Source organism: Ovis canadensis, chromosome 1 (genome assembly GCF_042477335.2).
Source record: "Ovis canadensis isolate MfBH-ARS-UI-01 breed Bighorn chromosome 1, ARS-UI_OviCan_v2, whole genome shotgun sequence".
NCBI classification, from domain to species: Eukaryota; Metazoa; Chordata; class Mammalia; order Artiodactyla; family Bovidae; genus Ovis; species Ovis canadensis.
The window spans coordinates 258,783,912-258,802,687 of record NC_091245.1 but is presented as its reverse complement, the minus strand read 5'-3'; the positions used below and the strand labels follow the sequence as shown (position 1 = coordinate 258,802,687).

The 18,776-nt window shown below is 43.5% G+C and overlaps 1 protein-coding gene across 2 annotated transcripts in view; it reads left to right on the top strand.

Annotated features, from left to right (window-relative positions):
- The window catches only part of LOC138426608 (inhibitor of carbonic anhydrase-like), a 45,462-nt gene that overhangs the window by 5,486 nt on the left and 21,200 nt on the right, over positions 1-18,776 (top strand). For both annotated transcript variants that reach the window (XM_069565322.1, XM_069565331.1), the window contains exons 2-7: positions 5,208-5,380; positions 10,634-10,742; positions 11,495-11,656; positions 12,867-13,014; positions 13,957-14,012; positions 17,545-17,723. In XM_069565322.1, coding sequence (XP_069421423.1) covers positions 5,208-5,380; positions 10,634-10,742; positions 11,495-11,656; positions 12,867-13,014; positions 13,957-14,012; positions 17,545-17,723 — 827 coding nt within the window. The remainder of the gene's footprint in view (positions 1-5,207; positions 5,381-10,633; positions 10,743-11,494; positions 11,657-12,866; positions 13,015-13,956; positions 14,013-17,544; positions 17,724-18,776) is intronic.

Here is an 18,776-nt window from a genome sequence, read left to right as displayed (position 1 = left end):
CTAAGTGAGTTATTTTTCTTTCAGCACTCTAGTGATATCATCCCATTGTCTTTAAGTTGTATGGTTTCTGACAAAAAGTCTGAGATATTTATTGTCTTTGTTCCTCTGTACCTAATTTTGCCTCTTTCCTCTGGTTGCTTCAGAACTGTGAGTTTGTAGTTTTCATAATATTAGGAAATATTCTGACTGAATATTTCTTCCCATATTTTTTCCTGTCCCTTCCCTTCTTTTTTATCCTGGACTCCAGTTACACGTATGTTAGATCACTTGATAGTATATGATAAATCACTGAGGCTCAGATCATTTGGTCTTCGATCTTTTTTCTCTCTGCTTCATTTTGGATGGTTTCTAACAGTGTCTTCCAGATCATCTTTTTTCTTCTGTAGTATCTGTTAATCCCACCCAATGGAATTTTCATTTCAGATTTTCTATCTCTAGCTGTTCTTTTTGGCTCTTTACATCTTACATTTGTATCCTCATTATGCTCGTGTTTTTCTTTTCTGAGGGGGTCACTATTTATGAAAAATATTTCACATTTCCATGATCCTCTCCAGTCCGAAGTTCTTTTACACAATGCCATAAGCCTTGACTGGTCATCTGACTCTCCCATCCTGATCATCTGACTCTCCCATCCTGCAAATGGCCCCACAGATAGCCTCGTTTTAAACTGGCCTTTGAAGCTGTCTGTCATTTTGTCAGCCTTGGCCAGGTTCATCTGGACGGTCCTTGGTACTGATGTTACAGTTGCTGGTGGAGCATTTCCACGACAAGTGCAGGTCCTCACACTTGCTGGCATCATTCTGCATGCTCAGGGTGCATGTGGTGACACACAACTAGTGTAAGAGCAGAGGGGAAGTGCCACATCCCCTGGCAGCACTGATATCCATGCTTAAAAAAAAAAATCTCTGAGCATACTTTCAACATTTAAAATAGCTGTTTTAAAGTTATTTTCTGTTAATTTCCTCATCTCTTTCACTTGTGGGTCTGATTCTATTGGCTGATTTTCCTCCTGGTTATGGTTTACATTTTCCTGCACCTTCACATGTGTATTAATTTTATTGGTTGCTACACACGGTGAATTTTACCTTACTGAGTACTGGATTTGTTTTTAATTTAAGGGGTATCAACCTTTTTTTCTGGCAGGCACTCATAATGTCTTCAGATCAGCTTAATGTTTAAGATTAGTTTTCAAGATGTTTAGGCTGTGTCTAGATTACTTTTCTTTCCAGATCTAGTTTAGCTTACTTCTGGAATCTTTCAAAAATGCACTATTTACTCAATAAGATTTTCTCCACTCTGAATGGTGTGAACTCAGATGATTCTTAACCCCATTTGAACTCTGTGAACTGCTTGGTTTAAGGTCTCCATTAAATTTTTTTTCCCCTAGCAGTTGTCCTTGCCTGGCCTCCACAATGATCAGATTGATAATTAGCCAGAATCTCCAGGGTGTGAAAATTCGGGATCTCTATTTCTCTGTCTTTCTCCTCTCTTTTTGCACTCCCTGCTCTTTGGTACCCTATGCTGCACATTCTTAATCGCCTCTGCCTTGCCAAGCTACGATCTCTATCTCCTCTGCTTAGAATGACCATCAGACTGTTTGCTCCTTTCTGCCCTGCCGTCTGGACATTTTGTCCAGGAAGAAAGCTAGAGTGATTTCAAGGCTTACCTTATTTGTTTCCCTTCTCTCGAGGATCATAATCGTGAACTTCCTGTTGCCCGGTGTTTTAAAACATTTTTTTAATATGTTTTTTCCCAGGCTTTTTGTTTGTTTGCTTGTTTTTTTCAGTTGTTTAAAGTCCTAAGGCAGGTTCCATATCAGTTATCTGTCATAGATGGAAACAGAAATCTATCTGGTTTAATTTTTTTGTTTTGTGTTTTGTTTGTTTCGCTTAGTTCCCTGTTTTAGTACCATGTTTTTGTCAAGGTTTTAGCTTTTCCCTAACTATGCAAATATCATTCACCCTATTTTATATTCACACTGAATGAACCATGGCTATCATTGGGGAGAGGGAAGGAGTGAGGGGTAATATAGAAGTAAGAGAGGGAAAAAAATGGTTATTATAGGATTGTACGAAATCAACTTTGTGATACTTTGGAAAATTGTGAAGCACTGAATCTTTCATTCAGGAAAAAAATAATTTAAAAACATCAGTAGCGCAAAAGCTGCAGCTTTAATCATTTGAACATAAGCAAAAGTGATGGAAAATACAGACCTTCCGAAGTTTTCACAGTAAGTGTATACTTTTAAAAAAGAAAAAAACTGCAATTGTATACAGTAGCTCTTTGTGTAACTTAATCTACTTACAAAGCTATTTTCACTTATAGAGTTGTATTGTCTCCATGGTTACCAGTCATTTCCAAGAGCAGAATGTTTTAAGAATATGCACTGGCAAGCAGAGTAAACATGCTTTGAAAGGCTCAAAATGCAAAATGCAACATGAGTTATTACTCTGTACACGTCTGTTCTGCATAAGGGCACATGGCCCAACAGCTCCACTCTGTCACTGGCTCTCCTACCCTGGGTGGCTGCTGCCAAATGGGCCTGTTCAAATAAAGCTGAAGCACTCCGTTTGTCACTTCCTGTCTTTGATATGGATTTCTCGGAGTGAAATTTGATATCTCTTGCCCCATTTATTTTTATATTTCCTACTTATAGGCAGTTAAAGAGCAATACAGGTTTTGGAGTCAAACAGACCAGGGATTTCAAGGATTAGCTTCATTTCTAGTCTCTGATAGGTTGTTTTGTGTGCTTGCTTAAGCTCATCTACAAAGCGGGAACCTCAGCATTTAAATGGCAAGACAGTTGCAGGAGTTCAGGAAGCGTTGTGAGTGTGGCCCACTGCCTGACACGCAGGGCCTCCTCAAAAACTGGTAGCTGTGACCACTGTTACTCTCATCTGTATTGCAACTAAGTTGACATTTTGCCCAAATACTGCAAATTTGTAAAGAGCATTTTGCTTTCATAATACTGTCAACACTAATTACAACATGAAGTGATTTAGCAGCAGCAGCAGCAGCAAAGGGCTAGTGAAATGAACTGACACTGATTTTAATGCCCCAGCAGTTACTACCATGGAAGACTGAGGTATCCAACGTCAAGACAAAGACTCAGGTTCCAACTTCCCTTCCATAAGATTTTTTTCTTTTTTGAGGTGAAATTCACTAACACAAAATTAGTAATTTTAAAGTATGCAATTCAAGGACTTCCCTGGTGAGTCAGGGGCTGAGATTCTGCACTGTCAACGCAGGGAGCCCAGGTTCGATCCCTGGTCAGGGAACTAAGTCTTACATGCCACAACTGAGAGTTTGCATGCAGCAACTAGAGATCCCGTGTGCCGCAACCAAGACTTGGTGCAGCCAAATAAATAAGCAAATATTTAGTGATTAAATAAAAGTATAGATTGAGTAGTATTCAGTATTCACAAGGTTATACAGATGCCACCGTTACCCAGTTCCAGCACGGTTCCATCACCCAAGAGACTATCCTGCAGTCATCCTCCTCTCCCCCAGGCCCTGGCCACCACCAGTTTGCGTCTCGATAGATTTACTTATTTGGGATATTTCATGTAAACTGAATGATATACTGTGTAGCCACTTGTGTCTGACTTCTTTCATTTAATATATTATTTTTGAGTTTTATCAATGCTGTAGCATTGCTTTATTCTTTTTATGGTAGATTACATTCCATTGTATGGATATACTATATACTGCTTATCAAGTCATTCCTTGCTATACATTTGGGTTGTTCCCACCTTTTTTGACCATTACAAAAAGTGCTGCTATGAATATTTGTGTGTATGTATTTGAGTCAATTCAGTTCAGTCTCTCAGTCTTGTCTGACTCTTTGAGACCCCATGGCCTGCAGCACTCCAGGCTTCCCTGTCCATCACCAACTCCTGGAACTTGCTCAAGCTCATGTCCATCAAGTTGATGATGCCATCCAACCATCTCATCCTTTGTCATTCCCTTCTCTTCTTGCCTTCAATCTTTCCCAGCATCAGGGTCTTTTCAAATGAGTCAGTTCTTTGCATCAGGTGGCCAAATGATTGGAGTTTCAGTTTTAGCATCAATCCTTCCAATGAATATTCAGGACTGATTTCCTTTAAGATGGACTGGTTTGATCTCCTTGCAGTCCAAGGGAATCTCAAGAGTCTTCTCCAACACCACAGTTCAAAAGCATCAATTCTTCAGTGCTCAGCTTTCTTTATAGTCCAAGTCTCACATGCATACATGACTACTGGAAAAACCATAGCTTTGACTAGACGGACTTTTGTTGGCAAAGTAATGTCTGTGCTTTTTAATATACTGTCCAGATTTGTCATAGCTTTTATTTCAAGGAGCAAGCGTCTTTTAATTTCATGGCTGCAGTCACCATCTGCAATGATTTCGGAGCCCAAGAAAATAAAGTCTCTCACTGTTTCCATTGTTTCCCCATCTATTTGCCATGAAATGATGGGACCAGACACCATGATCTTTGTTTTCTGAATGTTGAGTTTTAAACCAACTTTTTCTTTTTCTTTTTTTTAAATATAAATTTATTTTAATTGGAGTTTAATTACTTTACAATATTGTATTGGTTTTGCCATACATCAATATGAATCTGCCACAGGTATACATGTGTTCCCCATCCTGAACCCCCCTCCCTCCTCCCTCCCCGTACCATCCCTCTGGGTCATCCCAGTGCACCAGCCAACTTTTTCACTCTCCTCTTTCACTTTTATCAAGGGGCTCTTCAGTTCTTCTTCACTTTCTGCCATAACTGTGGCATCGTCAGTGAATCTGAGGTTATTGTTAATTCTCCTGGCAATCTTGATTCCAGCTTGTGTTTCATCCAGCCTGACATTTCGCATGATGTACTCTGCATATAAGTTAAATAAGCAGGGTGACAATATACAGCCTTGATGTACTCCTTTCCCAATTTGGAACCAGTCTGTTGTTCCATGTCCAGTTCTAACTGTTGCTTCTTGACCTGCATACAGATTTCTCAGGAGTATTTGAATGCCTGTTTTCAATCCTTTTGGGTATATACTGATACCCAAAAGTATGAGTGGGTCATATAGTAATTCTGTGTTTAACTTTTGGAGGGTGCTTTGGCTTTTTTTTTTTTTTCCAAAGGGAAAGTCCACTTTGTGTCTTCAACTCTCAGCCAACCCTTGACCTGTCCTTAGTACTGTGGCTCCCTTACACATCTGGCCTCTCTTCCCTAGGGCTGTGTCTGGCTGTCCCTGAGAAGACTGTGAGATGGTGCACTGTCTCAGATCTTGAGGCGAGTAAGTGCTACAGTTTCCACGACAATATGAAGAAAGTCCTTTCAGTGGATGGTCCTCATGTCGCCTGTGTGAAGAGAACCTCTTACCGTGATTGCATCAGGGCCATTGCGGTAGGTCACTACTGTCTAAGAAGAGTGGGAGAAAATCCATACTTTCTTGTTCTTTTTCTGTGCTTGCTATACTTTATTGCTCTAGAACAATTTTATCCCCAAAGGAACTAGACTTGAAAGTACAGGGCCTGTGTGTGGATGAAAATATAGATGCTTAACATTCATTAATAGTGAAAACAGCAATAATAATATTTATACAACTGATAGATAAGGATTCAGTGAGAATGCCCATAGTAAAGCAAAGCTGGATTTGCACTGAAAGAGAAATATATAAATACTCAGAAATAGACAAGAGGTTTTAGTGTCACTGTTATTACTTAATATTGTTTTTGAAATTTCCTAGTAATGCAATGATACAAAATGATAGAGACAAACAAAAAATGTCAATATTTTCAGATGCTTACATGCCTATCAAGTATAATGAAACCATTAGAAATATTACTATAATTTTTAATGAGAAAAGTACTTTGGTAAAAGATAAATGTATCACAATTTAATGTCATTTTAACTGTCAGTGGTCACTAGATGGGGAAAAAGAACCCCAAATTATGATCTTATTTACATGTAAGATGATACACAGAAAAATGTTTTGGGGAGAAAAATTACATGAGAGATCTACAAGAATACAATAAATATAATACAAGAGCCTGAGACAAATGAACACCAATAATATTAATAAATTAAAACATATGCTGTATTCCCAGATTGGAAGACTAAACTTCATAGATTTGCATATTCTCCCAAAGTTGATTCATAAATTTAACATAATTTTATAAAAATAATAAAAAATTTTAAAGTCAATGAAATAAACAGTGCTGCGATGAACATTGGGGTACATGTGTCTCTTTCAATTCTGGTTTCCTCGGTGTGTATGCCCAGCAGTGGGATTGCTGGGTCATAAGGTAGTTCTATTTGCAATTTTTTAAGGAATCTCCACACTGTTCTCCATAGTGGCTGTACTAGTTTGCATTCCCACCAACAGTGTAGGAGGGTTCCCTTTTCTCCACACCCCCTCCAGCATTTATTGCTTGCAGATTTTTGGATCGCAGCCATTCTGACTGGTGTGAAGTGGTACCTCATTGTGGTTTTGATTTGCATTTCTCTAATAATGAGTGATGTTGAGCATCTTTGCATGTGTTTGTTAGCCATCCGTATGTCTTCTTTGGAGAAATGTCTATTTAGTTCTTTGGCCCATTTTTTGATTGGGTCCTTTATTTTTCTGGAATTGAGCCGCATAAGTTGCTTGTATATTTTTGAGATTAGTTGCTTGTCAGTTGCTTCATTTGCTATTATTTTCTCCCATTCAGAGGGCTGTCTTTTCACCTTGCTTATATTTTCCTTTGTTGTGCAAACTATCATGTAAGAATTGAATCGCCAGTCCATGTCTGACATAGGGTGCAGCATGCTTGGGGCTGGTGCATCGGGATGACCCAGAGAGATGTTGTGGGGAGGGAGGTGGGAGGGGGGGTCATGTTTGGGAATGCATGTAAGAATTAAAGATTTTAAAATTTAAAAAATAATAATAATAAAAATAAAGTCAATGAAATAACTTTGCAGTTCTTAAGTGTGGATGAGAATATAAAATAGTATTGTGAAAAATAAAATGAAGGGGGCAGTAGCTGAGGCCTATCTGAAACTATAACATATTTAATAACAGTGTTGCAAAGAACAAGGTCCTTGAACAGATGTAGAAGACCTGGAAGAGAACAAGATTTAGGCATATTTCCAGCTTTCTAAAGATAGCTAATTATCCACATGATATGGTGTCGATGCAAACTGTGAATGTCCACCACTACGGCACTGGGCTCCAGACTTAATGGTTAGAGCCACATAGATTTAGATACTGTGTGACAAGGCAAACTTTCCAAAGAAAAGACTGAGGAAGGAATCTGTAGCTGGACAATTAGATAGCCATTTAGAAATAAAGTCAACCGAGATTTTTAATACACTTACCAAAATAAACTCCTAGCTTGACTCAGTTTGACTAATGTAGCTAGATCAGTTCAGTTCAGTCTCTCAGTCGTGTCCGACTCTTTGCGACCCCATGAATCGCAGCACGCCAGGCATCCCTGTCCATCACCAACTCCCGGAGTTCGCTCAGACTCACGTCCATCGAGTCTGTGATGCCATCCAGCCATCTCATTCTCGGTCATCCCCTTCTCCTCCTGCCCCCAAAACCTCCCAGCATCAGAGTCTTTTCCAATGAGTCAGCTCTTCACATGAGGTGGCCAAAGTACTGGAGCTTCAGCTTTAGCATCATTCCTTGCAAAGAAATCCCAGGGTTGATCTCCTTCAGAAAGGACTGGTTGGATCTCCTTGCAGTCCAAGGCACTCTCAAGAGTCTTCTCCAACACCACAGTTCAAAAGCATCAATTCTTCGACGCTCAGCCTTCTTCACAGTCCAACTCTCATATCCATACATGACCACAGGAAAAACCATAGCCTTGACTAGATGGACCTTAGTCGGCAAAGTAATGTCTCTGCTTTTGAATATACTATCTAGGCTGCTCATAACTTTCCTTCCAAGGAGTAAGCGTCTTTTAATTTCATGGCTGCAGTCAGCATCTGCAGTGATTTTGGAGCCCCAAAAAATAAAGTCTGATACTGTTTCTACTGTTTCCCCATCTATTTCCCATGAAGTGATGGGACCAGATGCCATGATCTTCGTTTTCTGAATGTTGAGCTTTAAGCCAACTTTTTCACTCTCCTCTTTTACTTTCATCAAGAGGCTTTTTAGCTCCTCTTCACTTTCTGCCATAAGGGTGGTGTCATCTGCATATCTGAGGTTATTGATATTTCTCCCGGCAATCTTGATTCCAGCTTGTGTTTCTTCCAACCCAGTGTTTCTCATGATGTACTCTGCATGGAAGTTAAATAAGCAGGGTGACAATATACAGCCTTGACGTACTCCTTTTCCTATTTGGAACCAGTCTGTTGTTCCAGGTCCAGTTCTCACTGTTGCTTCCTGACCTGCATACAGATTTCTCAAGAGGCAGGTTAGGTGGTCTGGTATTCCCATCTCTTTCCACAGAATTTTCCACAGTTTATTGTGATCCACACAGTCAAAGGCTTTGGCATAGTCAATAAAGCAGAAATAGATGTTTTTCTGGAACTCTCTTGCTTTTTCCATGATCCAGCGGATGTTGGCAATTTGATCTCTGGTTCCTCTGTCTTTTCTAAAACCAGCTTGAACATCAGGGAGTTTGCGATTCACATATTGCTGAAGCCTGGCTTGGAGAATTTTGAGCATTACTTTACTAGCATGTGAGATGAGTGCAATTGTGTGGTAGTTTGAGCATTCTTTGGCATTGCCTTTCTTTGGGATTGGAATGAAAACTGACCTTTTCCAGTCCTGTGGCCACTGCTGAGTTTTCCAAATTTGCTGACATATTGAGTGCAGCACTTTCACAGCATCATCTTTCAGGATTTGAAACAGCTCAACTGGAATTCCATCACCTCCACTAGCTTTGTTCGTAGTGATGCTTTCCAAGGCCCACTTGACTTCACATTCCAGGATGTCTGGCTCTAGATTAGTGATCACATCATCATGATTATCTTGGTCATGAAGATCTTTTTTGTACAGTTCTTCCATGTATTCTTGCCACCTCTTCTTAATATCTTCTGCTTCTGTTAGGTCCAGACCATTTCTGTCCTTTATCGAGCCCATCTTTATAACAAGATAAATCACAAAAGTAGACAAATTTGGAAATGTAAAAATTTTTAATCTCTGACAAAAAAATTAAAGTCCTAAGCCTACAGAAAAGTATATTCACATCAGCTATAACAAAGCAATATGATCTAAAAGCTATATAAAGATGTCATTTAAATTTATAAGAAATGCTTAAGAATAACAAGCTATAAACAAGCTGCTCACAGAAATTACAACTAATAGATGATATAAATGAGGAAGGAAAAGTCTTCATCTTTTTTAATAATCAAAGAAATGCAAATAAAAGCATCCTTAAAGTAACAGTTTATATTTTTTAATGTAGTAATATTTCTTAAAAGATGGCATTTCTTGCTGAAAGTTTTGCATGAAATTGGCATGCATTGCTATTGGCATTATAAATTATAAATTTAGGAACTTCCCTGGTGGTCCAGGGGTTAAGCAACTGCCTTGCAGTGCCAGGGGATGCAGGTTCAATCCCTGGTCAGAGAACTGAGTGCCACATGCCTCAGAACAACTAAGCTTGTGTACCACAACTGGAGGTCCCATGCACAGCTATCAAAGATCCTGCATGCCACAACAAAGACCCGGGCAGCTGAATTAGAAATTTATACATTATTTCTGGAGAAAATTTGGAAGGATCCTGTAAGGGTCATAAAGGTACATACAAGCTTTTATTTATTTTCTGTAATTCTCATTATAAATTATAAGTTTGTATGCTGTGCTATGCTTAGTCGCTCAATAGTATCTGACTCTTTGTGACCCCATGGACTGTAGCCCACCAGGCTCCTCTCCACAGAGATTCTCCAGGCAAGAATACTCAAGTGGGTTGCCATGCCCTCCAGTTGAAGAAGAAAGATTTCCATAAAGGCTAGGGAATTGATCTAACCTGATTTTTTGAGAAGAGGCTGTGAGGTTATTGCTTTTCTCAGGAAGGAAGGAATCCTTGACAGATTCTAGAAGAGGCAATCCAGACTTAAGAGTGTAAAACATGGCTCTTATGGATGGAAATTCCAGATGGAAATGGAGAAGAGGGCAACTGAGGATGAGATGGCTGGACAGCATCACCTACTCAATGGACATGAACTTGGGCAAACTCTGGGAGACAGTGAGGTACAGGGAGGCCTGGAGTACTGCTGTCCATGCTATCACAGAGTCGGACACAACTTAGTGACTGAACAACAGCAACTTGGATGGAAATATTCTGATTCATTCACTCACTTACCCAACATCATTTGTTGTACTTCTACTGGTAATAGGTGCTGGGCTTTGTTAAGATAAAACAACAGAACAGTAACATCCCCACCTTGGTGGAGCTTGCATTCCAAGGGGGAGGTCAAACAATAAATGAAGAAGGTTTGTCAGATGGTTGCTAAGGGCTCAGGAGAAAAACAGTGTTTCCAGATTTGTGAGGTGGTAGTTTTAAAAGCATGTTTGGGAAAAGGTTTTTGAGCCAACATGAGGAAGGTGGAGGAGGTCTGAGCCATGCAAATATCCCAGGGGATACAAGTGACCCTGGAAGAGGGTTAAGTGAGTCTTCCTTGGAGCTGAGGGGCTTCATTCATGTCTGGCCTTTCTTCTTTCAGGCACATGAAGCAGATGCTGTGATGGTGGATGGCGGTTTGGTCTATGAGGCAGGTCTGAAGCCCTACAACCTGAAGCCTGTCGTGGCAGAGTTCTATGGGTCAAAAGATGGTGCGTCCCTCGTGGGGACCCAGGTCTCTGTCCTGACACAGCTGCTGTGGGGGGAGGCAAGGACTCTGTCGGTATTACACGTGCAGGGAACAAGTTGCTGGAGTTCTTTGTACTGTGGAAGGCTGTCCCCAGCTCTGACCTGTGGGGGCTGGGAGCTTGGCTCTTTCTGGGAAGCTGTGGACTTTAAGCCTCCTGATGGGAATGCTGCTGGGTGCTGCTGAATGAGAGAGGATATGCTGTCTGGAGTCCACTGCCCACTCAGTGGGATTGCATCAACGGGCTGCCTCTCTGGAGACATATATCCCCAGACAGCCTCTCCTTTAAGGGACTTTAAGGAGCTGAAGAATGAGGTGCCTGTCCTACTTGTCCATAAATGTTGCCAGTGTGTGCAGGAGCACAGCCTGCCTCTACCTGAGTCCAACTTGAAGGCCCCAGTAAAATCTTCAGATGCCCTGTGTACCTTTCTCCCACACCTTCACCTTCATGTCTGTGCTGCAGACAGAGGAGCAGAGAAGGGGAGAAGCAGTAACATCACGATAACTGGGAGCTGTATGTCCTCCAGCCTGTTGCCTTGAAAAGGGACAGTTTGCTCTCTTCTGTCAATCAGGGGCCTTTCCCTTTCCTTTTCTACCTGTTAACCAGAAGGTGCTGCAGGTCCTAGAATCCCCCAGGCTCCACTGCACACGCTCCTGAAGATTAGTAGCAATGATGCGGCATCTTACCTCGGCCCTTCTTTCCCTGCTGTTTTGCAGATCCGCAGACTCAGCATTATGTCGTAGCTGTGGTGAAGAAGGGCAGCGACTTCCAGCTGAATCAGCTCCAAGGCAAGAAGTCCTGCCACACAGGCCTGGGGTGGTCTGCTGGGTGGAACATCCCCATGAGGATACTTCTTCCCTCTAACTGGTCACAAGAAGGTAAGCTGGCCAGGGTGGGGTGCCCTCTGGCAGGGTTCCTACTGCTGGGACCCACATGGATTGTATTGGGGCCTTAAAATCACTGCCAGCTGTACAGGTTTCATGAAGTCCAAGATGGGGTGAGGACAACCTGCTTTAAACATGTACTGGCTGGGTTTGCTGCATCAGTGACCCTTGTGACTGGCAGCTGAGACTTCCCTTCCTTCAGCCAAAGAGACTCTGTCTCTGAGCTCCTGGAAGCCCCACATTTGTGGTGTCCCAGCATTGGGGTTTGACAAGGGCCATGGTGGAGGCTCAGGAGAAAGGGGAGCTCCCTTCCAGCTGCCCAGGAAGACTCTCTAAGGGTGACCACCACACCACCAGCAGTCGGGCCGCAGTGCCTTGGGTGAGGGCTGGGGGTGAAGGCGAGAGGAGATGAGTGGACTGGAGCTCAGTTATGGTGAGCCAGGGTGAACTGAGGCTGCCTTTTCGGCCCCTGAACGACAACCAGATTTTCTGCACTTTGCAAAAGTGTTTCTTTTTGAGCCCTGCCAGCTCTGCAACGTTCGTGTTTCACCTGTTTTGGGCTGCAGAGGTCAGATGGGGTGCTGCAACCTGGGCCACAGCTCTGGCTGTGTTTTCTTGGGGTTCCATCTTGCCTTGAGTTGTTGGACATCTGCCTGGGTGGTTATGTTGGCACACCCACTCACATGAAACAAGTGAATGCAGCCCCCTCCCATGCATTCCTGGAAGAGGGATTCCCATGAGCCACCATGGGCCCTGGATCAGAAGAGAACAGTGGGTGGGACCATTTCCTGAGATTAGGAAGGACTGTTGGGGTTCCTGAGTGTTTAGATTTCTGCGCTCCCCACCACCACTCCCGAGCTTCCATGTTGGTGACCGAGCCAGGTGAGGAGAACTGGAGCTGCCTGCTGAGCTACCTGCTCAGCAGCTTTTGAGCCCTGCAGTGGACATACTGGGAAGCTTCTGGAGACCCAGGCCCATGCATGAGCCATCCATGCCTTTGGACCAGGCACCATTGGCCACCTCTACATGCCCACGTCCTCATGACAGTCCGATGCATTCAAACTTTTGGGCTCTCACATAGAGCCACACACGCACACACGCACACGCACACACGCACACGCACACACACACACGCACACACACACACACGACCCAGAGGCCCCGCCAGCTCATGCCCTGAAGTCCATGTGTCTGTGTTGAGCAGCAGCGGCCAAGTTCTTCACAAGCAGCTGCGTCCCCTGTGCGGATCAGTCGAACTTCCCCAAACTGTGCCAACTGTGTGCAGGAAAAGGGATGGACAAGTGTGCCTGCTCCCACCACGAACCGTACTTCGGCTACTCGGGGGCTTTCAAGTGAGTGGGCCCCTTCTCCTCCTCTTTCTGATGTTGGGGAAACTGAAGAACAGGGAGTAGATGGGGCCTGCCCCAGACAACCTGAAGTGTCCTGGTGAAACCTTGGGTTTTGACTCTCCCACGGCACATCCTCGTTCCTGCCTGTCCTACAGAGGAGTCTTCTGTGTGTGGGGGGCTCTCATCTACCCAGAGCCTGGAGTCTGGACCAGGCAGGCCTCTGGGATCCATAGACACAGGCTTGAGCACGCAGCCAGGCCAAAGATCAGGTCCTTCCCCGAACCCTTCACTGGCTTCTCCCTGCCTGAGCATCTCCATGCCAGGTACATGTGCTGCGTCTCCCCACCTCCTGCTCAGCCCTGTGTCCGAAGGCACCTTTCCATACAACATGCCTGCAAGGGACATAACTAACATTCGAAACCAGAGCAAAACTGACCAAGTATCCAGGCTGTCTAGAGTTTTTATACTCTATGTACTGTGCTGTGCTAAGATACTTCAGTCGTGTCCAACTCTTTGCAACCCTGTGGACTATAGCCTATAAGGCTCCTCTGTCCATGGGATTCTCCATGTGAGAATACAGGAGTAGGTCCTCTTTGTAAAAGGCTTTTGACCTTAAAAAAAAAAAATACAAAAACTCTATTGCTTCAGGCTGCCTACAAAGAGGAAGGTGAGGGTCCTTCTTTTGGACCATCCCTCCCCAGAGTTGCCTGGGACGGGGCTTATGGGGCTCCTGCCTATTTCAGACCTGGGCTTGGCTCTGGGGGTTCAAAGACTCCTCAGACAGGGCCGTTGCCTCTGCGAGGACAGCCTGAAGCCTGGGAAACTGCAGGCGAAGCCCTGTGAGCCAGTTGCTGGGGCAGAGCCTGAGGAGGGGGGCTGCTGGCAGGGTGGGGGGTGAGCCTGTGTTGTAGACAGTGGCCTGAACACAGCTGTCCTGTTGCTCAGGTGTCTGCAGGACGATGTGGGGGATGTGAGCTTCGTGAGGCATCTGACGGTATTTGGTAAGTCAGACGGAGGAAGAATCTTGTGGCCACACCCTGGCCAGAGGAACTCCTTCTTTCCTAAGTTTCCTTATATCTAGAGATGGGTCGTGCCCAGATCTTTAATGAAAGAGAGTTTCTGTATAACGACACTTCCATTATTGGTGCTTTGTTTAGTGTTCAGTTTGTTCAGTTTATAAATCTATTGAACAAATTTTCTGAACATTTCGACATTACTTCCCAACTAATAAGCAAGTTTTAATAATTAGATTCTCTTAGTCACTGAAATGCCAAATTCAGATCTAATCATGATCTCCTGAATGCTTCCTTATACATGGTTCCTAAATGTTTTCTTTAATCACCTTAAACAAACAAATTCTTATAATGATTGCAGAACTTGTTAGCACATCTACAATTAAATCTGTTGCAAAGCATTACTACTGTGGACAAAAATGTATTTCTTCTTTATTTCTATGTTAAAAAAAAAAAAAAACCTTTCCAAAGTTTTGGGCAATTTATCAGAAACAAATAAAATAGTGTTTCATACGAGTTCAGTTTTCAGATTCTAGGTTTTATAACCAATTAAATTTTTATCAGACACAGAACACATTTGTAACCCTTAAGATGTTTAAACAAAAGATGTATATTTTATACTCAGTTCATTTTAAAAATCATTGTCTGCTACCTCAAGCAGAATTTTGAGCCTTCACTTTTTCTGGGGACCTTGGTTCCTTGCAGGCTGGTCTCTTTCCCTAACAGGAAACAGAAGTGTTCTGGCTTTGTTCCCTCACCTCAGCCATTCATAATTCACTGTTCCCTCATTATAACACACTGACCTGCTTTGTTAGCCTTTTGGCAATTGATGTGTGTCTTCTTATCAGTAATTTTCATTAGTAGGGAAATCTATGGGTCTCTTCTCCCAAAATCAAGTTACTCCCCATAGTTGTCATTGTTATTTTCTGTGATTGCTCAAGTTGGCACATTAGGCCAATGGACAGAATCTTCTAACACTCACTCTGGAGAACTGAAAACATCCTCACTTTCTGAAAACAACCAATTGTCTGAGACCATCTAGATTTCCCTTTGCTGAAAGTCGTATGTCCACTATTACACGCAATGCTGTATTACCTTTTAAGTGGGAGTTTCTGAGAGGCTATCTACTGGGCTTCAGGGTGAAAATGAGTGTTGGTGAGCTGCTGCCACCACTGGGCCCGAGAAAGACTCAGAAGGAAACGTTCTTTCTTTCTGAAGCTATTAGATCATATTGTTCTTTTAATTTTAACATTGCAAAAATTGTTCAAAATTTTCTTTTAATATAAAGCTTTAAAATGTATTTTCTCTGCAACAAGTCTGGTTAAAATGGAACTGTTCACAGGAACTCGAATTGTACTACTCATTCTCTTTCAGTAAAAGACTGTATCAACCTAGGATATGAGTTTGCTAGGGCTGCCATTACAGAGTACAGTCATCTCTCAGTTTACCAGCATTTGCAGGTCCTCAAGTCCCTTACATAAAACTGTGCAATATTGCATATAACCTGTGTACATCCTTCATATGCTTTTAATCATCTCTAGATTACTTATAATACTTAATCAATGTAAATGCTATGCAAATAGTTGCCTGCATGGCAAATTCAAGTTTTGCTTTTTGGAATTTCCTGAAATTAAAAAAAAAAACCTTTGGAGATGTGGAACCTAGAGATATAGTGGGTGGCTATAACACACTGAGTGGCTTAAGCAGCAGAAATTCATTCTCTGAGTTCCAGAGGCTAGAATTCTAAGTTTGGGATGTTGGCAGGGCTGTTCTTCCTGAGAGCTGTGAGGGAGAATCTGTTCCATGCTCCCCCCACCCCCGTAGATTCTGATGTTTGCTGGCAATCATCACTGTGTCCTTAGCCTGCAGTTCCATCACCCCAATCTCTGTCTTTCCCTCCACATGGTGTTCTCCCAGTGTATACGTGTCTGTTTGTGTCCAAATTTCCCCTTTTAGGAAGGATACCAGTCATATGGAATCAGGAGCCACCCTACTCCACTATGACCTCACCTTTTTGTTTGTTTGTTTCCAAAAAATCTTTATTTACAAAAACAGACAACAAGCTAGATTCTGCACAAGACTCTAGTTTTCTAACCACTGCTCTATCCTGTTTAATGTATTTGTCTATCTATGCATCAGTGCTAAATGGCTTGAATTATAGTTTTTAAGTAACATTTCACATCTTCTAAGCCAAGCTCTGCTTCAGCTAATTTTGCTTTTTCTCCAAAATGTCTTATTATTCTTGGTACATTGCAGTTCCAAATAGATTTTTTTTTTTTAGTTGACTAAAGTCCACACTTGATTCAAATTTCCTAACTTTTTACCTAATGTGTTTTTTCTGTTATTATTCTGTCTAAGATACCAGTTAGAACCTCATCTTAACTAATTACCCCCGCGCTGTCTCTATTTCCAAATAAAGTCATATTCTGAGGTGCTGGGGGTTAGGACCTCAACATACGAATTTTAGGGGGACACAGTTCAACCCAGAATACCTTCTAATACCTAGGCCAGGGGAACCAAAGAGTCTGTTTTCCTCACATGGCTTTTTGGTCCTTCTTTGTACCTCTACAGTATCCTGATTGGGCCTGTAGGCCTCTGTCCATCTCTCAACCCACTGCCACCTTTCCCCAGCAGACTGTCCCCAGGGGAGTATTGCCACTTTAGTGAGGGACCTGAATTGTCCCCGCAGCGTGGCTCTGTGTCAGCCCCAGACTAGGTCAGACTTTGATGAGTTCCCTTAGTCCTTTGAGCCTCAGTCTCCCCATCTCTGGAATGGGATAATCACATTACCAGCCTCCCCCAGTTGTTTTGAGGATGAAATGAAACAGAGCATAGAGAGCTTCAGCTCAGTCTTTGGCGTGCTATCAGCTCTCAGAAAGCATTTGCTGTCACCATTCTTGTTAGCAGAGCTCTGGGCAGAGCATGCGTCCTAGCCCTGGGTCTCTCTGCATTGAGAATCTGTCATTTCACCTCCGGAGGGCTCAGCATCCTCACCTGTCTAAATGTATTTGGAAAAGATTCTCTTTTAGTCCTCTCCAGGCTGTTAAAAAATGATGAAAGAAGACAGTTCAGGTGATATAAACTTTAGCACTTCTTGAAGTGGGCCATTCAGTCTCCATTCAGAGAACTGGAAAACTGCAGAGGCAGGAAGCTTTGATGGGATAAAGAATAAAGAACAATGAAGAGAAAAACAGATATTATCTGATTGGCCAGGGTCACGTTGCCCAGGGTGAGAAGAACGAAGGAGGTATAGAGCCCAGAGTTAGCTTGGCATTGGATGCCTGGCTGGCTGGATAGACTGCATTTCTATTCAGAACATTTACAGGCACAGGGAGTTATCTAAGTTTCCATGGTGATACAGCGTCACAGACATATCACAGACATGGCATCACACAGGAGTGGCTTCATCTTGGGCTTGGAAAGCTATTTCAACAAATCCCTAAACAAACAACTTGGGAGGGGTGGGCACCACGGCTCATGGTCTGCTGGCTGTCGGCTCACGTAGGCTTCGCTCCTCCAGAGAACCTGGCTAACCCGGCCGACAGGGACCAGTATGAACTGCTCTGCAGAGAAAACACCCGGCGGCCTGTGGATGAGTACAAAGAATGCCACCTGGCCCGGGTCCCTTCCCATGCCGTCGTGGCCCGAAGTGTGGATGGCAAGGAAGACTTGATCTGGGAGCTTCTCAATCAGGCTCAGGTATCCCCGCCCCCTGTCTTCCCCTCCTTCATAAGGGTCCCTGCTTGGATTTGGGGTGCTTTCCCTCACTCTCTTCTAGCCACTGTGGAAATCCTGGTGTTGGGCACAGTGGGAACCACATCACATGTCCTCCACTTCACTGACCACTGGTCTGGATATGTGATGGGCAGTAGTGACCATAAAACTCCCTCCCTTGGCATCCCCAACACCATGGGCCAAAGACTCTGCAAAAGGCCACTGTTGCCCCATTCTATTCTTCTAGGTTGTATAGGGATCCTCAAGCTGCAAAGATGCCCCTCCTCCAGGAGCTGCTCCCCTCTCTTATCCCACTGGCCTGGACCCCTCAGCAGCAGGTTCTGACTGTGAGTGTTTTGTGTCCTTTGCTGGAGGCCCTCCCTCCCAGTGTACCCGCCTCTGTCACTTGTCCATCTCTGTTAGTGCCCTGTGCTCAGCACTAGGCCTTCAGAGATGAACTGGACACAGACCTGCCATGGGATCACTCACAGATGACTATAGAAGATACAGTGGGCACACTGTATGCACAGATCACCGCCGTGGGGCACAGCCTTGCACGCATAAACTGTGTACTTTGAAGAGAGTGATTTGCAAGTTTCTAGGCTCCAAGAGTAAGCTCCAAGGAGATGTGGGGTTTGCCTGACAAGGCAATATGCAAAGCCATTGCAAAAGCAAAAAGCGGACATTGCAAAGAGCATGTGGGTAGGTGCTACTATCAGCTACCATCAGGAACAGCTTTGGGCCAGTCAGTGGGGTTACAAGCAAAGGGCTCTTGGTTTTCTGGGAGGGCCAGAAAGAAGACTGCTTGAAATCCTTCACAGCAGGCCTGGGGTGTCAGGTGCACCTAAGGCTCATGACCCCCAGGCTAGATGGTCCTGGATCACCACCCACTCCAGGATGAGCCCACAGGAGCCACTCAGGACAATCAGATGTCCAGCAACAAGGTCACCATCACTGCCCCACCCGAAGCTTCCTGACCCATGGTGACCATTACCCTTTGTACAGACCTGGGGGGCAGCCCCTGGCAGTTTCCCTGAA